The 16,999-nt window shown below is 49.5% G+C and overlaps 1 protein-coding gene across 4 annotated transcripts in view; it reads right to left on the bottom strand.

Annotated features, from left to right (window-relative positions):
* Nucleotides 1-1,428: 1,428 nt before the first annotated feature.
* Nucleotides 1,429-16,999, bottom strand: part of ANKRD46 (ankyrin repeat domain 46) — a 69,010-nt gene continuing 53,439 nt past the window's right edge. The window contains exons 6-7 of one of the 4 annotated variants that reach the window (XR_009536322.1): nucleotides 9,890-10,228; nucleotides 1,429-3,722 (exon numbers count right to left, since the gene is read on the bottom strand). Coding sequence is in view for 1 of the 4 variants with exons in the window: in XM_060127445.1 (XP_059983428.1) it covers nucleotides 10,131-10,228 (98 nt within the window). In the remaining 3 variants the exon portion in view is untranslated. Of the gene's footprint in view, nucleotides 3,723-8,859; nucleotides 10,229-16,999 lie in introns of those variants that run through there. The other 3 variants (XR_009536321.1, XR_009536323.1, XM_060127445.1) reach the window with 3 other exon arrangements.

The raw sequence follows: 16,999 nt of genomic DNA on the forward strand, positions 1-16,999 counted from the left end.
GGCAATGGTGAGTGAGCAGATTCTATTATCTGCTCCTTAGAAGCCGTAGGTGGCCAACTCTTGATTGTCTTAGTTCCTAGGTTGTAAAATTTTCAATATGTCACATTGCAAGGGTGGCACATGGGGCGAGAGCAGGAAGGCAAGGGAGGGTGGATTGGAATGGGGGAAGAGGAACGGTGTCTGTGGCGGGGCTGTGGGCTTTCCACCAAAACCCATCTCTCTCTCCCTCTTGCTGGGTGAGAGCCAGGCAATATTTCCCAGCCCCTCCTGCAGGTGGGGCGGCCGTAAGACTGACTTCCAGGCAATGCAGTGTGCGGAGCTTTTGAGACAGCAGCATGATTCCGTTATGTTCTTGTTTCCCTTTCACGGGCTCAAGGGCCCTTGGGGATGATGGAGCCGCAGCTGGAAGGACCCTGGGTCACTGAATCGCCATGTGGCCTAGAGCCACCTGTTGACCTGGAATATAGCCCTGGGATGCTATTTGATCTAGAAATACGCTTCTGTCATATTTGAGTCAATGCATTTGGTCGTCTAGTTGTTGGGCGGTTCAGCCTCCCCTAACTAAAGCAGGGCCAATCAGCATGCCCACCACAGGAATTCTGCAATGGGAGGGAGGGTCACAGAAACGTTGCTTTTCATGAGAGCTCACTCCTAGGGCTTCCGGGGAAAAGACGTAGGGGACACTGGGGCTGAGGATCAAGACCCGGGACACCAGAAGCAGGACCCCTGAGCAAAGCAGGGGATGGTGGGCTGTCCCTCTCCTGAGCGGGCAGGAGGGTCTCAGTGAGCAGGGCTCTTCTTGGGCCACACCTGGGGCAGTAGGAGGAGAGACTTTGAGTGTGACAGTCATTCAAAATGCTCTCTGGAAATTAGGGTCCATTTCTTCATTGGAAGGACCCAGAGGTTAAACAAACCAGCCAAACAAATTAAACGCAGCTGGCTTCCTTTGAGGAGTTTGGTAAGAATGAAAACCCGAGGAAGAGCTGTCAGCTTACAGGTGACTGCAGTAGCAATGGCTCAATGTGCCAGGGGCTCCTCTATAAATTGGTCCCCCAAGGGCACCACTGGAGAACGAGAACACAGAGACCCTCAATGGGGTCAGGAGCAGCTGGCCCCAGTGGGGCCCCAAGGGACCGTGTGTAAAGGACCCTGACAGCAGCAGAACCTCATGAGAAAGGCCTGAGACTCAGGGGCTTGGAAATCCGAGAGACATGCCCTTGAGGTTGAACTCATGCGGTTGATCATGCCCTTTCAAGTCTCCTCTAAGACTGTGAGCCGGGGAAGTAAAGAGGACATTTAAAAACATGTTAAATCGGTATGTGAATGACATTGCAATGATGCTCATGCGTACATATATCTGTAAAGACTGACTCCCATGGAAAGACATTTTCAAACTGGAGGAAAAAACAAATAGTTTTCTCCAAAATATTCATTCAATAAATATTTACTTAGGCATTACAAAGACAAACAAGGCCTACCTCCTGCCCTGTTGAGCTAGTAAAAAACGAGTGTGATTTTCCAAAGTAGAGGTATGTGTATCAAGAAGACGAAGGAACAATTCAATAAGAAAACAGCATTCAGGAAAGAGAAAGAAATGAAATATATTAAAATTCAAGAACCTAATAATGTGTGTACAATGAGTTCAGTTATATTCCAGAATTATGCCAAAACTTTACTGTAAATCCTATTGACTTTCTAAACGATTTAGCTTGACATAAATGGCATCTTTGTGTACACTCAGCAGAAGCTGAATTTTAACTGCTTTTAAAAGCCGTACAATTCCTTCCCTGTCCTGGAGAAGGTGCGAACCAGGCCTTGGCATGGAACCCCAGCTTGGTGGGTCTGAGAGCAGATTTGTCTGTGGCCCCGGAGAGTGGGGAAGGACAGAGAGTCTGAGAGGTGGGGACAGGAGAGAGGATGGAGAGCTATACCTTTGTACGTGAGAAATCTCCTGCTCCTACTGAAAGAATTGCAAATCCCCAGAACAACTTAAGCACTCCCATTAAAACACATAATATCCAAAGTAAAATTAAGTTAAAAATACTATTTACAAAGCTAAACATACTCTTACCATACAACCCAGCAATTGTTCTCCTTGAAAACTTAACTTTCATATAAAAACCTGTACACTGATGTTTATAACAGCTTTATTTATAATTGCCCAACCCTGGAAGCAGCCAATATGTCCTGCAGTAGGTGGATAAACTGTGGTACCTCTAGACAAAGGAATAGTATTCGGTGATAAAAGAAATGAGCTATCTAACCATGAAAAGACATGGAGGAACCTTAAATGCATATTAGTAAGTGAAAGAAGCCAATCTAAAAAGGCTACATGTTGTATAATTCCAACTATTACATGTGACATTCTAGAAAAAGTGAAATTATGGAGACAATAAAAAGATCCGTGGTTGCCAGGGATTGGGGCAGGAGGTGAGAGGTGGGGGACTGGAGGAGAGGGAGGGATAAACAGCTAGAACACAGGGGATTTGGGGGGGCAGTGCAACTATTCTGTACAGTACTGTAGTGATGGATACATATCATTATGTATTTGTCCAGGCCATAGAATGTACTACATCAAGAGTGAACCTTAATGTAAACTCTGGACTTTAGTTAATAGTAATGTATCAATATTGGGAATTCCCTGGCGGTCCAGTGGTTAGGACACCGCACTTTCACTGCCGAGGGCCTGGGCTCGATTCCTGGTCAGGGAACTAAGGTCCCACAAGCTGTGTGGCATGGCCAAAAAAAAAAAAAATAATAATGTATCAATACTGTTTCATCATTTATAACAAATGTGGCACACTAATGCAAGGTGCTAATGATAGGGGAAACTAGGGCAAGGCGGAAGGATACGGCAGAGCTCTGTATCTGCTGCTAAGGTTGTTTAGTCCTCGGTCCTCTAATTTCAGCTTCCAAGGTGTCCATCTAATAGTTCGAGTGGCTAATCCATGGCTGTCAGTGCAGCTGACAGCAGTCATCCTGATTATTTCATTTGAGCTGAGGGGGAGTTATCCCTAGTCGGCACTGACTGGCAGGGAGGCAGTGGGAAGCCAGCCCCGGAATTCTGACCTGCCAGGAGAGCCAGGAGGGTTTGCATCCTGGAGCTTGGCCCACTCAGTGGCCTGCACACTGGCCGTGGGTTCCTCAGCCCCCTGGCCCTTGCCTCCCCCGGTAGGAGACGAGTGAAGAGAAGCAGGGCTGACAAGGGAGGCTGGATGGTGCAGTGGGGAAGCTCACAGGCTCTGGGGGCAGCCGATCTGGGCTGGAGTCCCAGGTCTCCTCTTACTCATCTGTGAAATGGGGCAATAATATTACTTACTTTATGGGGCTCATGGAGGGAACAAGTGAGATGTTAGTTATAGGACAATAAGCACAAAGCCTGGCATGTTAAAAAAAGTTTAATGCATGTTTTATTTATTAAAATAAAATTTATTTTAGTATTGATTATAATAATTATAATCAAAAGCATAATTATTATAATAATTAGTATTGTTATTATACTTCCTTCCTCATGGGTTTTGGCAAGGAATACATCAAAGGACAGAATATGTATACTATAAATACCTGCTACAGGTTGGAGCAGGGTTTACATACAAGAAATGGCAGCTTTATGATTACAATGTTATTTTGTTGACAGTTGTGACATAGCAAAGGACAAACACAGATGCTCGAAAAACCCATGGGTAAATTCCTGCTGAGCTCTAATCATGAACGATGCAGTTCTAAAAAGAAAAAATGTCCTCCGTTAAAACACTTACTAGAAAATCCCATTTGGGTTTGCATTCTATTATTTGGCCCTGATGAGCAACCAGGTTACATTTCCAGAGCCAGTGCCCTGAGGTACAGTCACTTCCCTCCCCGGCCCGCTTCCACACTCGCTCCAGTGGGAGCATCTTTTATGAGGCGACAGAACAGGACTTCATAGATACGCAGCCCCAAACATAGATGCACTGCTGGGTCTGCGGGAGAGAGGTGGCTGCTTTTAGTCTTCATGACAGGGGCCCGGCAGGCCGTCAAAGCCCAGGCAGGGCCTCAGGGTGACCGGCTGTCCTGGCCCTTAGCAGACGTGGCCTCCTGCAGACTCTTGCTGGGAGCAGAAGTGACCTCTAGCCTCTGGGCAGCTGGGCCCGGTGTCCTTGATATTTCTGGCTATGGACTGTTGGGGTGCAGGAAGCAGAATGGGGGGTGCCCAAGAATAACTTCCTGCTGCTGTGGAGGGCTGCCTGCATACCCTGGGGCCCTTTTCAAAAACCTGGTCCAAGAGTGATAACAGGAGGGAAAGAGACTCTGGCCTCAGACAGAAGCTGTCCAGTGGTACATGCACAATAAACATCTCTGGATTTTTCCATCCGGGCAATGCAGGGGGCCCCAGTGTGTGATCTGCGAGCCACGCACTGGCTTGGCTTGTACTGTGAACAAACTCTGTGACTGGTCCACCATGTACTTTGCACTTCTGTGGCCGTGATGAAGACTTGCAAAGAACTCTCATGGGGAAAACAGCTCCCACCCAAGGGGAACACAGGGGTACACTGATTTGCATTGTGCAGATAATACCAAGGTCCTTTCCCATCCCCAGCACTTTTGTGACTCTCTGGTGAGCAAAGAGAAGCAAGGGGTTCTTAGTTGGCCTGGGAGAGGACAAAGACCAGGTCTGTTTAGAGGCACCGCTTCTCTGAATGTCCCTCCCCTGGGGACTGTTCTGGGAACTGTGTGACATGAGCTAAACATAAAAGTCATGGCTGAAGTTTAGGGTGTTTACAACGTGCCAGGAGCCATAGCCACCTCTGCAGTAGAGATTAGCAGAGTTAATATTTAGCAGGTGTGCCTGTACTGACTGGCATTCATTTAATAGGTTAGTGCCAAAGCTGGTTATTAAGTGTTTTCACAAGCAGCCCTGGGTACTAGCACTGGTCCCCATTTTACAGATTAGGAAGTTGAGGCTGACAGAGGGTAGCAGACTTGTCTGAGATCAGACAGCTTGTCCATGCAGAGCTCTGATGCAAAGTCAGGCTATCTGAGTACAGACCTTGGTGCTTCGCCCTTGTGTCCACTGCTTCCAAGCCCCAGAGTAAATACCTGGATCAGCGTGCTGTGTTCCTTGCAGAGACAAGCCTCCCAAACCCCTGCACCCAGGCACCCACACACACATGCACGGAGCAGCAGAGTGGGGTCAGTGAGGCGCAGCTCACTGTCCTGTGCAGAAATCCCACAGGGGTGGCGGGAGCAGGGCTTCAGAAGCACCAACTCTTCAACAAGAAAAGACCACCAGGCCTAAGGAGGAAGAGAGATACTTCTGGGAAGGAGGGAACCAAGTGAAATGAGGCAAGAGGGTTGCCAGGCCCAAGGCTTGTCCTCTTGGGAAAAAAGTCAAGTCTTTGAATCATCTTCCTCTAGGGTCTTGAAGCTGGGATTTCTCCGACACATTCCTCTACATGCTTATTATGTGCAGAGCGCTATGTTAAGTATTTTGCATGTATTATCTCATTTAACCCTAAAACAACTCAGCATGGGTGACTTACTACTACTGTGCCCATTTTACAGATCAGGAAAGTGAGGCTGAGAGACGTTAAAGGACACACCAGATCTGACTGCTGTATAAGCCCACGATGCCTGTAATCATTATTCTATACTGGCCCCCTTTTAGGGATTTCAAAACTAGAGCATGATGCGGTCTGTGGCTTTTGTACATACATATTCTATATTTCCTCAGCACCTGCTATGAACCAGGAACACCTGTTCTTTTATTCAACTGATTTGTTAAGCCTTATTACATGCCAAGCCAGGTACTGGGCAGTCACTGGTGAAGCTCAGCAGTGGTCCCTACCTCACAGGTCTTTCAGTGTTGGATGAGGCAGGTGGAAGGAGGGCGGAGGAAGGGGGAGAAGGCAGTGGGAAAACTGGTTCACACAGTTGAGAGTTTCCCGTGAGCCAGACACTGTGCTGGGTGCTAAGTGATATGTCATTTCACCCTCTCAGTAGACTGTCGGGTAGATTATTCTTTTTTTTTTCAATTGAATTATAGTTGATTTACAATATTGTTAGTTTCAGGTGTACAGCACAGTGATTCAGTAGTTTTGCAGATCATACTCCCTTATAAGTTATTACAAGATAGATAATGGCTATAGTTCCTTGTGCTGTACAGTACATCTTTGTTTCTTACCTATTTTATACATAGTTTGTATCTGTTAATTCCATACCCCTAATTTGTCCCTCTCACCTTCCCTCTCCCCTTTGGTAACCACAAGTTTGTTTTCTGTATCTGTGAGTCTGTTCTGCTTTGCATATACATTCGTTTGTATCTTTTTTTAGATTCTACATGTAAGTGATATCACGCAGTATTTGTTTTCTCTGACATTTCACTAAGCATAATATTCTCTAGGTATATCCACGTTGCTGCAAATGGCAGTATTTCTTCTTTTTTTTCTGGCTGAGTATTATTCCATTGTGTATATATATACCACAGCTTCTGAATCCAATCATTTGTTGATGTGCACTTGGGTTGCCTCCATGTCTTGCTTATCGTAAACAGTGCTGCTATGAACATTGGGGTGCGTGTAATGTTTCGAATTAGTGTTTTTGTTTTTTCCAGATACGTATCCAGGATTGGGATTGCTGGATCATATGCTAGTTCTATATTTAGTTTGTTCAGGAACTTCCATACTGTTTTCCATAGTGGCTGCACCAATTTACATTCCTACCAACAGTGTACGAGGGTTCCGTTAGACTATTCTTATTATCTCCATTTCATAGATGAGCAAATGGACTTGGAAAAGTTCAGTACTTTGCCCCAAGTCTCATAGCCAGAACACAATGGAGCTGGGTTTTGAACTCACACATCTGACTCCAAAGCGTGTGCTTTTTATTTGCTGCTTTATATTCCCTGCTTTTCACATGTATTACAGCCCCCAACCTGCAGGGGGCCATTATCAGCCCCACGGAACTGATAGGGAAACCCAGCCTCAGAGGGGAAAGCGGGTGGCCCAAGGTCTCTCTGGCTGGAGCAGGGGTCTGAACCCAGGGATTCTGGTGCCAAGTCCAGGGCGTGCTCCTTACTCCGCATGGCCTCTCTGTGACACAAACCTGGGGCCAGGAACCAGGAGGTAGGGGCTCCCTCACCCTCCTGGCTGGGCTTCTTCCAAGCACTGGTGAAACGAATGTTGTGCGGCTGGACACTGTTTGGCTAATGTGTTTAGGGCTGGCACCCAAGCATCTCCTGAAGCGCTGTAGGAAGCCAGGCTGGTGGAGAGTGCCGGCCTGAGGAGCATGCGCAGGGCTGGGTGTCCAGGGAAGCCCTCCACCAAAAAAGGGGACTGGAAACCTTTGTGCTCTTTCTCCTGTACTGCACATTCCAGAGCCATACCCTGTGATTTTCACCACTTCTGTATGCGAAGAAAGAGGCTGCTGATTCACAGCGAAAGGAAACAGCATCGGTTCTGAAACTTCCTGTTTATCTGGTATCTGTAACGATATCTGCGTTATGCAAATATCCTTACTCCTGAAAAATGCAGGTGTGTACGCACACACACAGACCCTCTGCTTGGCCCTGTGCACTGGGTCTCCTCTGTACCCAGTAAATTGAAAAATGATTCCATTAACATGGTAGCCAGGGTACTGGGGGAACCTGCTGTAGGAATTTATGATCATTAAAATAGCAGCTTTTGCATTTTGTTCAGAGCTTAGCAGATGTTCCTACCAGGTAAGCCCTTGCTCTGGCTCCTGGCCCAGTGCTAGCTTGGTTTCTACCTGGCAGAGCCTGGGAGTTAGGGATCCCTTATGAGGGAAGCAGATGTGTGAAGGGATCTCATACAGGCTTTGGGCTCCACTCCAGCCCAGGAACTCCGTTTCCTCACGGCCCAGCTTTTTCCTGCTGGGCTCCTGGAATGTGTGCAGCCCACTCCCAAGCCCACAGTGAGTCAAGATAATGACAGAGGTTGAAGATTTTCTGTTGGTTCATTGTGATCTTTTTCAGGTCTTTCTTTCTCTCAAAATAAGTTCAGGTCTGAGCCTAAGACGGCAACTTGCTGAGATGGTCTGTGCTCCCAGGGAGGGATGACCTCTGACTCAGGCCCGAGACGCAGCCTGTGCCGCCAGCTGCTGGCTGCCTCTGCACCGGGACGCTTTTTAAAACGCTGAATGTAAGCTTCAGTTTTAATAGGTGAAAGTGAAAATGACATGTGACTTCCAGAAAATTTTCAGAGATTCAAAAGAATTGTTCTTTGTAATGAGTTAAATAGCACTCTTCAAACGGCTGAATGCTTTTCTCATACTCACAGTTGCCTGAATTAGGGGAAACAGATATAAATTGCTGCAAGAGAAAATCTGGTTAGCTATAAATTAAAAAGAAATTTATTTTCACTCTACTCTCTTCCTGCCCCCACCCAGAACCCTCACCTGGGCAGTGGGAGGGTGGCCTTTCCTCCCCCCCGTTTAGAAAGTAATGAAGCTGAGGTTCCGGGGAGAGCGTGTGTCACTGGCTCAGAGCTGGATCCTCAGGCTCTAGGCCAGTGCTCACCCCAGTACAAAAGGGAGTGGCCCCATGGCGGGAGTGTGGGCTGGGGCAGGTCAAACAGACTGCACTACTTGGTTCTGCTATTGACCAGCTGTGTGACCTTGCGAAGCCTCAGTTTCCTCACCTGTAGAATGGGGTTATCATGGGGATGACAGGATGCATATGGATATAAAATATGCCTGGGGCTGGTCCGGGACCTGGTGCCCAGGTCAGGGTCGATCAGGGAGGTGTCATGATGACCACCTGCTATGGAGATGCCCATTGCTCTTTTTTTTTGTTTTTTCGGTACGCAGGCCTCTCACTGTTGTTGCCTCTCCCGTTGCGGAGCACAGGCTCTGGACGCGCAGGCCCAGCGGCCATGGCTCACGGGCCCAGCTGCTCTGCGGCATGTGGGATCTTCCCGGACCAGGGCACGAACCCGTGTCCCCTGCATCGGCAGGCAGACTCTCAACCACTGCGCCACCAGGGAAGCCCGCCCATTGCTCTTTATTAGGGACTCAGTCACTGCAACAGGTCACATGGGACCAGAAAGATCTTCAAAGAATGTCTCTAAAATCTGTCTTTGAGGCAGAAGTTTGCCTCAAAGCCTGCTCTTGCTTTAGGGATGCTTTTAGGGAGAAAAAGCGTGGGAGGAATAGTGAAAAATTTTGTGAGAAAGATTCTCTCCACCCCTTGAGAGGGGCCAGTGTCGGTTTTTACACTTATCCGTGAACTTGACCTGCTGTGTCTTTGCCGGCTCAGGCTCTGAGGAAATGAGAGGTCAGCCTGTACTTCTCCACACCTGCAGATATGAGACAGGTCCAGAGAAAAATGGAAACAAATGCTCTAGTGCCTAACCCCCGTGAGGCAACCAAAGACCCAGATTCAGCCCATCGGCCACAGAGCACTCACTGTGCACCTGCTGAATGCCTGGTGTGCTGTCGAGCACTGTCACCCTAGAATAACAGCTGTGTCCTTACTGCACACCAGATACCGGGCTGGGTGCTTCGCAAACGGGGTTTCATTTAACCCTCCCAGGAGCCTCTCAAGTAGGCATTAGTGTCCTCACTTCTCAGGGAGGCACAGGCACAGGGAAGTTAATTTCCTTGCCCAAGGCCACACTGCAGCAGGTTGGACTTGAACACAGGCCTGTCAGCTGCAGTCTGTGCTCCCCAGCTCCACTGTGTAATAGTGTAACACACACCCTCCAGCCTGTAGGAATTAAGAAGCAGGAGATGAAACACACAGCCCCAAACTCTGAAATAAGGATACAGAGGCCAAAGAGCCCAGAGGAGAACACAAAGGACAAGGAGGAGGTGGAGTGGGGATGGGATGGGAGCGTCTCTGGGGAATAGAAGGCAGGGCCAGGAAGGAAGGTGGAGAAAGTGAGAGCGTGCACACCTTGAGACTGGACTCTGCCCTGCGGCACGGGGCCTCATCAGAGGCCTCTTCTGGTCCCCCTGGAACGGAGGACAGAGCCCTGGGAGGAGGCTGGGCCCTTGGAGTGTGTGTCACCTGTGGGTTCCTGGCTCTGGGGAGGCCCTGATGCTCTGGCAAGTTCTCTCTGCTCCTTCTGACTCCTGCACCGTCTTCAGTGTTGGCTGGCGGTCGCCTTGGGGGCCGAGTGTTATCTGGACAGCTCCTAAGCGGATGGGCCAGGCGTCTGTCCCCGGGACACTGGCGTGTAAAGCAGGTCTTTCTCGTCAGTGGAGCCAGGTAGGTTGGGTTGGAGCAGGGACGCTGCAGAAGAAAGAGGGAGGGGGACAGGGTTTGGGGTGAAGCCCTGGACCTTAGAGGGGTGAGGGTCAGAGAGGTGGGGGGATGGGCAGAGCCCCGACCTGCGCGGAACCTAGCATGGCTGCCTCAGCAGGGGTCAAGGCCCAGCCTGAAAGCAAAAGCACAACCTAAAAGTTGAGAATTATGTTTTATTTGGCAGACACAACTGAGGACTTAAGCCTGGAAGACAGCCTCTCTGGATAGCCCCGAGGAACTGCTCCCAAGGGGTAAGGGAGGGGCCAGGGTATACAGGCGTTTTTGCAGAGTTTTTGCAACAAAAACTAGGTAGTCAGAACACCAAGAGATTACTGTTAATTAGAGAAAACCAGACATCTCAAGTTAATGAATGTAGCGCTTTCCTAATGTATGCGAAGCTGCAAGAGTCTGGGCTCACTGAAATCGTGCCTTTGATGTGCACCTTAGCGATCTAGGGCCGGTATCCTGCTTTTCTCCATCGTGAATCCCCTCAGGGTGCACAGCTGGGGGCGGCTGGCGGATGTGACAAGGCAACATTTTCACACACACCTGAACGGCTGTAGGACCCCCCACGCCCTACCCCGCCGTGGACACCATCCTGGCGGCTGCGCTGAGGCTCTGGCCACGTCCCTTCGCAGGCTGCAGATGTTGGGGGGGGTGTTGCAGAGCAGGAGAGGGAAAACACCTCTCAAGGGAGACTCCTGACTTGCCCCCACCTGTTCTCCCTCCCATCTGCGTGTCTCAAGCAGCCGGGGCCATAATTCTAGGGGTCAGGTTCCACTCCTCTCCCATACCCGTCCCATTCAGCACAATCTTGTCCCACCCACCTCCAAATGGTCCCTTGATCTACCCGGTTTCCTCCAGCGCCACGTCCAGTGGTCTTATCCAAGGGCCGTTTTCTTTGCCTCAGCCACTGCCATGGCTGCCCACCTTGACCCACGCCCCCATTTCCACCTTGGCTTTTTCCAAGCCATTCTGCCCAAAAGAGCTAGAGGAGCAGTGATAAAACACAAACCAAATCACTTTTGCCCTTGCTTCATCAGCTTCCCAAGGAGGAAAAGACAAACTCCCCATTGTGGTCCCAGGGATCCTCCCTGGCGGCCCCTTCCTGTGCTACGCATTCATTCACTCTCTCATTCATTCATCCAAGACACGTTCACTGAAGGCCCATCACGTACTGTTTTTAGACCTTGGGGGCAGTGACAAAATAGACAAAAACCCTCATCTCTTAGAAGGAAGTTTTAGAGCGGGGATATAGAGCAGGGACAGGAACTAGGGAGTCAGGGGCTGGGGGTGGGTGCCGGGGAAGGCGGCATCGAGAAGGTGACATTTGGACAAAGACCTGAAGGAAGTGAGGACTGAGTCACGGGCATGTGTAGGCGGAAACTCCTTCCTGCAGAAAGAAGTTGTGCCCCAAAGCGGGAACACACACGGATGCTTGGGGTATTTTTAAGGAACACCCCATCTCCTGTTGGTCACTGTCAGATTATTTTAATCACAGCGTTTCCATAATTTACGAGGGTATATTTTTAAGATTATTCTGTGTCTCCCTCAGTAAGCTGTCAGCCCTCTACCGTCTGTGATGTGTCTCTCTCGTTGACACCTGAATCATTCATACGACATCATGAGCACGGTGTCTCCAAGGCATTCAGTAAACTTCTGTTAAATGAGGCAATAAACCTGGCAACTGGCACTACAAAGGGACACGGGTGAGGAGTCCCTTTCCGGGCTTCCGGAAAATAACTGGGGACACTCTGAAGGGAGTGGAGTTCTACCTGAGCTGGTGGTAACATGTGTGGTGGAGGTGGGGTGCGTCACTGTGAGTGGGCATTACTAGGACACCACCGTGTATGTAGACGGCTGACCTTCGGGATGCCCACTCTTGTGCTGGTTTATGAAATAAAAAAGAAGGCATGCTTCCTTCTCCTCAGCTCCGATACCTTGTTTCCAGCTGTCTTCTTCCCACTGCTCATCCTCCCTAAGGATGGGCTAGAGCAGAACAACTCTTCCCCGAGATCTCCTTTCCGGTTCCAACAGCTCTCCCACCTGTGGCGGCGGGGGGAGTTGCAACTTGTATATTTACACCCCTCTCGCTCTTCCGGCGAGTGGTATGGAAAACCTGAGAAGCAAATTCTACTTTGCAAGAATTTCTTGCTGACCCTGGAGACAGGCTTATTCTTCTTTAATGTGAAGATTCTGGCCAACCAGTAGCAGGAATGTTAAATATTGATAAGGAGGAGAAGATAAAATCTCGTCACCCTCCAGGCCCTAGAATTTCCCCATTCCAGAGCCCAGGCTTCCCTTTCTGAGAGAGAGACTGCCAGTGCCAACTCTATACCCAATCTCCCCTTTTGCCTTACTGAAAGTTCCTGACTGGGGAGGGGCAGCCACACACCCAGCTAAAATACTATATTTCCCAATTCTCTTGAAACTAGGGACAGCCAATGAGGTATAAATGCAAGGGGTTGGGTGGGGCTTCCTAAAAACCTCTTTAAGGGCGATGGGAAATGTCTCCCCACCCTCCCCTCCCCTGTTTCTGCCCCAGAACACTAATGTGATAGCTGGAGCTCTAGCAACCATATTGGACTATGAGGCAACTTTGAAAAAGGAAGCCACAAACAAAAACACTGGCTCTCAGTCTTTGAAGTCGAGAAAGAAAAAAGCAGCCCCGGACATCTGAAAACTGGCCTGACACTTTCAGCTAGGCCTTAGTTTTGTTAGAACCTGGTCTAGATGTTTTTTTAAAAAAAATTATTTTATTTATTTATCTTTGGCTGTGTTGGGCTTTCATTGCTGTGCGCAGGTTTTCTCTAGTTGCGGCGAGCAAGGGCTACTCTTCGTTGCAGCATGTGGGCTTTTCATTGCAGTGGCTTCTCTTGTCGCGGAGCACAGGTTCTAGGCACGCGGGCTTCACTAGTTGTGGCACGTGGGCTCAGTAGTTGTGGCTTGCGGGTTCTAGAGTGTAGGCTCAGTAGCTGTGGCGTATGGGCTTAGTTGCTCCGCGGCATGTGGGATCTTCCCGGACCAGGGCTTGAACCTGTGTCCCCTGCATTGTCAGGTAGATTCTTAGCCACTGCACCACCAGGGACGTCCCTAGATGTCTCTTGTTAGACATAAACCATCTCACAGAACACCAATGTCAGACAGGGTCATCCTGTGACTGTAATAAAGTGAGTCAAATGGACCACTTCATAATTTTATCCAAACACAGAAACAACCACTAAATACTGAACATCTTCCTCTCCTGGCTAATATGAATGACAGCTGCTTCTTTGCCACTTGTAACTTTAGCTTTGATCTGGTCTGCCCTCCTTACAGATAAAACTAAGATACTTGACCATAGAATTGCCCTGTTTCCTGACAGCACCCAATCCAGAGCAAACCTCTGCTCTCTTGGACCCTCCCCAAATTCCCCTAACCAAAGCCCAAGTTCCCAGGGTGAGCCATCTGGGGACTTGGGCTGCAGTAAGTGATGAGGCCAACCTGTTCAACTACAGCTATTCAAGTAAATCACTTGGGGATTAGTTACAAGGCCGACTGTGGTTCCGAGCTATAGAGTAGGCCACATCTGTGTTTCTAACCCGTTCCCAGAAATGCCGACGCTGTTGGGCATCAGGCCATGCTTTGAGTAGCAACGCAGTCAAGGACAGTGGATTCTAACGGTAGAAGTACTTGAGTTTGACCACAGGGCCCCTCTGTGAGCCCTGGACTGCTTTCTAGAGAAAATATGCCTGTATTTCAATTAAGCCACTGCTATTTGCTTCTCTATTACTAGCAAGCCAATCCAATACCTGGTCCTTAGACGGACATGTGGTTCCCGCTACAGAAGCTATTGACGGGGCCTTGTGGTGGCTGGGTGTGTGCAGGAGCTCAGGGAACGGATGACCAAATGTGTTGCCTTCGAGGTGAAATTTTGAGCGGAGAACACGTCATTCCACTTAGTGGACTGGTTGAAAATCCTCAAACGGTTCCGTGCTAGCTCCACGTTGGGCTCTTGGGCTCAAGGACCAGAAACACGAGAGGTTCCAAACCGCCCTCCAGCTGAGGTTGTCTGGGCCTCGCCCCACCTTGTCCTCCAGCCCCATTTCTCACCACCCCTCACCTAACAGCACCACGATGCTTCCTACCTCTTTGGCTTTGCTGTTCCACCAGCCACGGTGCCCTTCCCCCTCCCTTCACGTGGTCAACTGCTAACTCTTACTCAGCTCAGCCTCCCGACCCCCTGAGGCAGCCCGAGTGCCTTCCTCTGTGCTGCCAGGGAACCCTGCCTCGCTCGACCCTCACTTTCTCAGGTTACATGGCATTTATTTATTTTGTGTTCATCTTTCCATTGGTCGTCAGCTCCTACAGGCCGGAACCATGTCTTATTCATCATCGCATCCCCTGAATAGTCCCCAACACTAAATAAATATGAAAGTGAACTGAAGGCTCTGATCTCCCACAGCCTGCCCCTTAACCTCTAACCAACTGGGCGAAGGTTAGAAAAGAGCAATGAAAGAAACCCTTCACTGATGTTCCCCCTTTTCAGCTTCTGTGAAACTGGGGGATCCCAGAGGCTTTAGGCGTGAAGCTCTAGGTCATACCCCCCTTGGAAACTTGGCCCCCAAGAAATCGTAGGCTTCTGAAAGACCACAGGTGCATGAGTTAGTGGTTTAGTAAATGACTCAGCCTGGAAGTTGGGACTCATCTACGTCTGGGCTTCTCATGCTTGAATCTGCTTATGAATCAACTGAATAGCAAATGCATTTTAGCCCCAGGTGAGTTTCACACGCTGAGACCTCAGCACTGGCATCATCTGGCAGCTGCTCGGAAATACAAATTCTTGGAACCCACCCTGGGTCCTTCCGAATCAGAATCTCTAGGGGTGCGACCCAGGCATCAGGATAAAACTCCAGGTGATGAAACCCACGTTCCCGGGAACAATAAAAGGATGGTTAATTAGAGTTAATAGCTCTCACCTAAACAAGTGGGTTTACATTGTGATTGACTTACTTTCCAATCTTACAACAACTGAAGGGAAGCGGATAAAAATAGACTTTGAAAAACCACAGAAAGAGAGAAATGCGAATGACAATACCTGGATGATGATGATGATGATGACAATGGTGACGGCAGCATATACTGTGTGTGTGCTGGGGCTGTAACTATGTAAGTGTGTCTGGGGAAACCTCTGTCAGGAAATAAACTAAAATGCTCACAGTAGCTGGATTATGAGTAATTCTCCCCCTCTTCTGTAACTAAAAAAATAAATTTTTGTATTATTTGTATAATGGAAAGATACGTGTATTCAATTTAAAAACATGTTCTCACTTCCCACTGTAGGGGACAAAAGGGGCTGTGGGCTGGTGATGGTTCAGTAGCCTCATGGCACCTGAGCGTAAGCCTTTCTCAGTGTCGAAGGTGGGAGAGGGGCTTCTTCGGGCATAGGAGGTGGAAATGCCATTAGAGTATTTTTTGGAACAATTTTAGTGCAAGAGACAAAAACCAAACTCAAACTGGACTGTGCCAAAATAAGTAGGAGAGAGAGAGAAGAAGAAGGAGGAGGACGAGGAAGGGAGGGAGGGAGGGAAGGAAAGGAGGGAGGGAGGGAAAGATGGAGAGGAACTTGCTTGGTTCTCTAATGAAAAGACCAGCTGCAGCCGGAGCTCCGAGGATGCTCTCAGGACTCTGCCCTCCTCTCGGCCTCCCCTCCCTCAGCATCAGCTCCACTCTCGGGCAGGCTGTGCCCTAAGTCGAGTCTAGCAGTGCCTGCCGAAGTTGCCTCTGACTGGCCCAGCCTGGGCTCTGTGTCCACCCCTGGGGCCTGGGCCATGCACTGCTACAGAAGCACAGGAACAGAGAAGGTTGAAGAGCGCTGCTCCCCACGGAAGCCGAAGTGCTGCTGTCAGAAGAAGGAGATGCAGAGCAGAAGCACCTTAGATACCTGCTCCAATCAGCCAGGTTATTGGTGCTTGGGAGACTGGCTCCTAGGTATGTCCCAGGCATTTTTCAGACCTGGGCTGAGACTCTGGATAAGACCTAGAGTGGCTGCAGTCTTCCAAAAAGCAAAGCTGCCCTCGGAGGCATGGGGGCAGTGGGGTGGATTCTTACCGAGGTTCACACTGCATTCGCTGTTCTCGGGAGGAAGTGGGAATTTCCACATGGTAAGTTCCCTTCCCTGCACAATGGATTACTATCTTGATGAGAAACCCGTGGGCCACTGGTTGAAAAGAGAGGTATTCTCTGAATGAGAGGGAATGCACCAGCTTTCTTTCAATGGTGACAGTGCTGGTGTCATGGCAGGGTGTGGATTGATTCATCTACAGATACATGCGTCTATGCAGACACCATACTGCTAGACTCTGCAAAACACATGCCTGGAGGTCATTTCTGCCGCCCAGGATATGTCACCTTTGTCCCCAGCACTCTCTCCACCACCCCTGCACCCTGCGGTGCCAGGCGTGTGGGCCTGGAGCTCCCCAGTTGGAAGCAGAGGAGAGCTCTCTGAGGGCAGGGATTGCAGAGGCGGGGCTGGTACGCTGGCTGGCAGTGACCAAGGGCCTGTCCCGGGCCTCTCTCTCCCGGGCTGTCTCTTCCCTCACTGAGTTTCTAACCTGAGCCTCCAAGCTCATGCCCCTCTCATCCCCTGCCCTGCGGTGCTCAGATTTCCCTTTTCCCTGAGCCCCCAGCCAGAGCTCGGAGCCCTGGCCGTTGTTCCCAGAGCTCCATCCTTCCAATGAGGGAAAAGAAGACACACAGGGCCCACTGTTCTGGATTCTG

This window comes from Lagenorhynchus albirostris, chromosome 17 (assembly GCF_949774975.1).
Source record: "Lagenorhynchus albirostris chromosome 17, mLagAlb1.1, whole genome shotgun sequence".
Classification (NCBI taxonomy): domain Eukaryota; kingdom Metazoa; phylum Chordata; class Mammalia; order Artiodactyla; family Delphinidae; genus Lagenorhynchus; species Lagenorhynchus albirostris.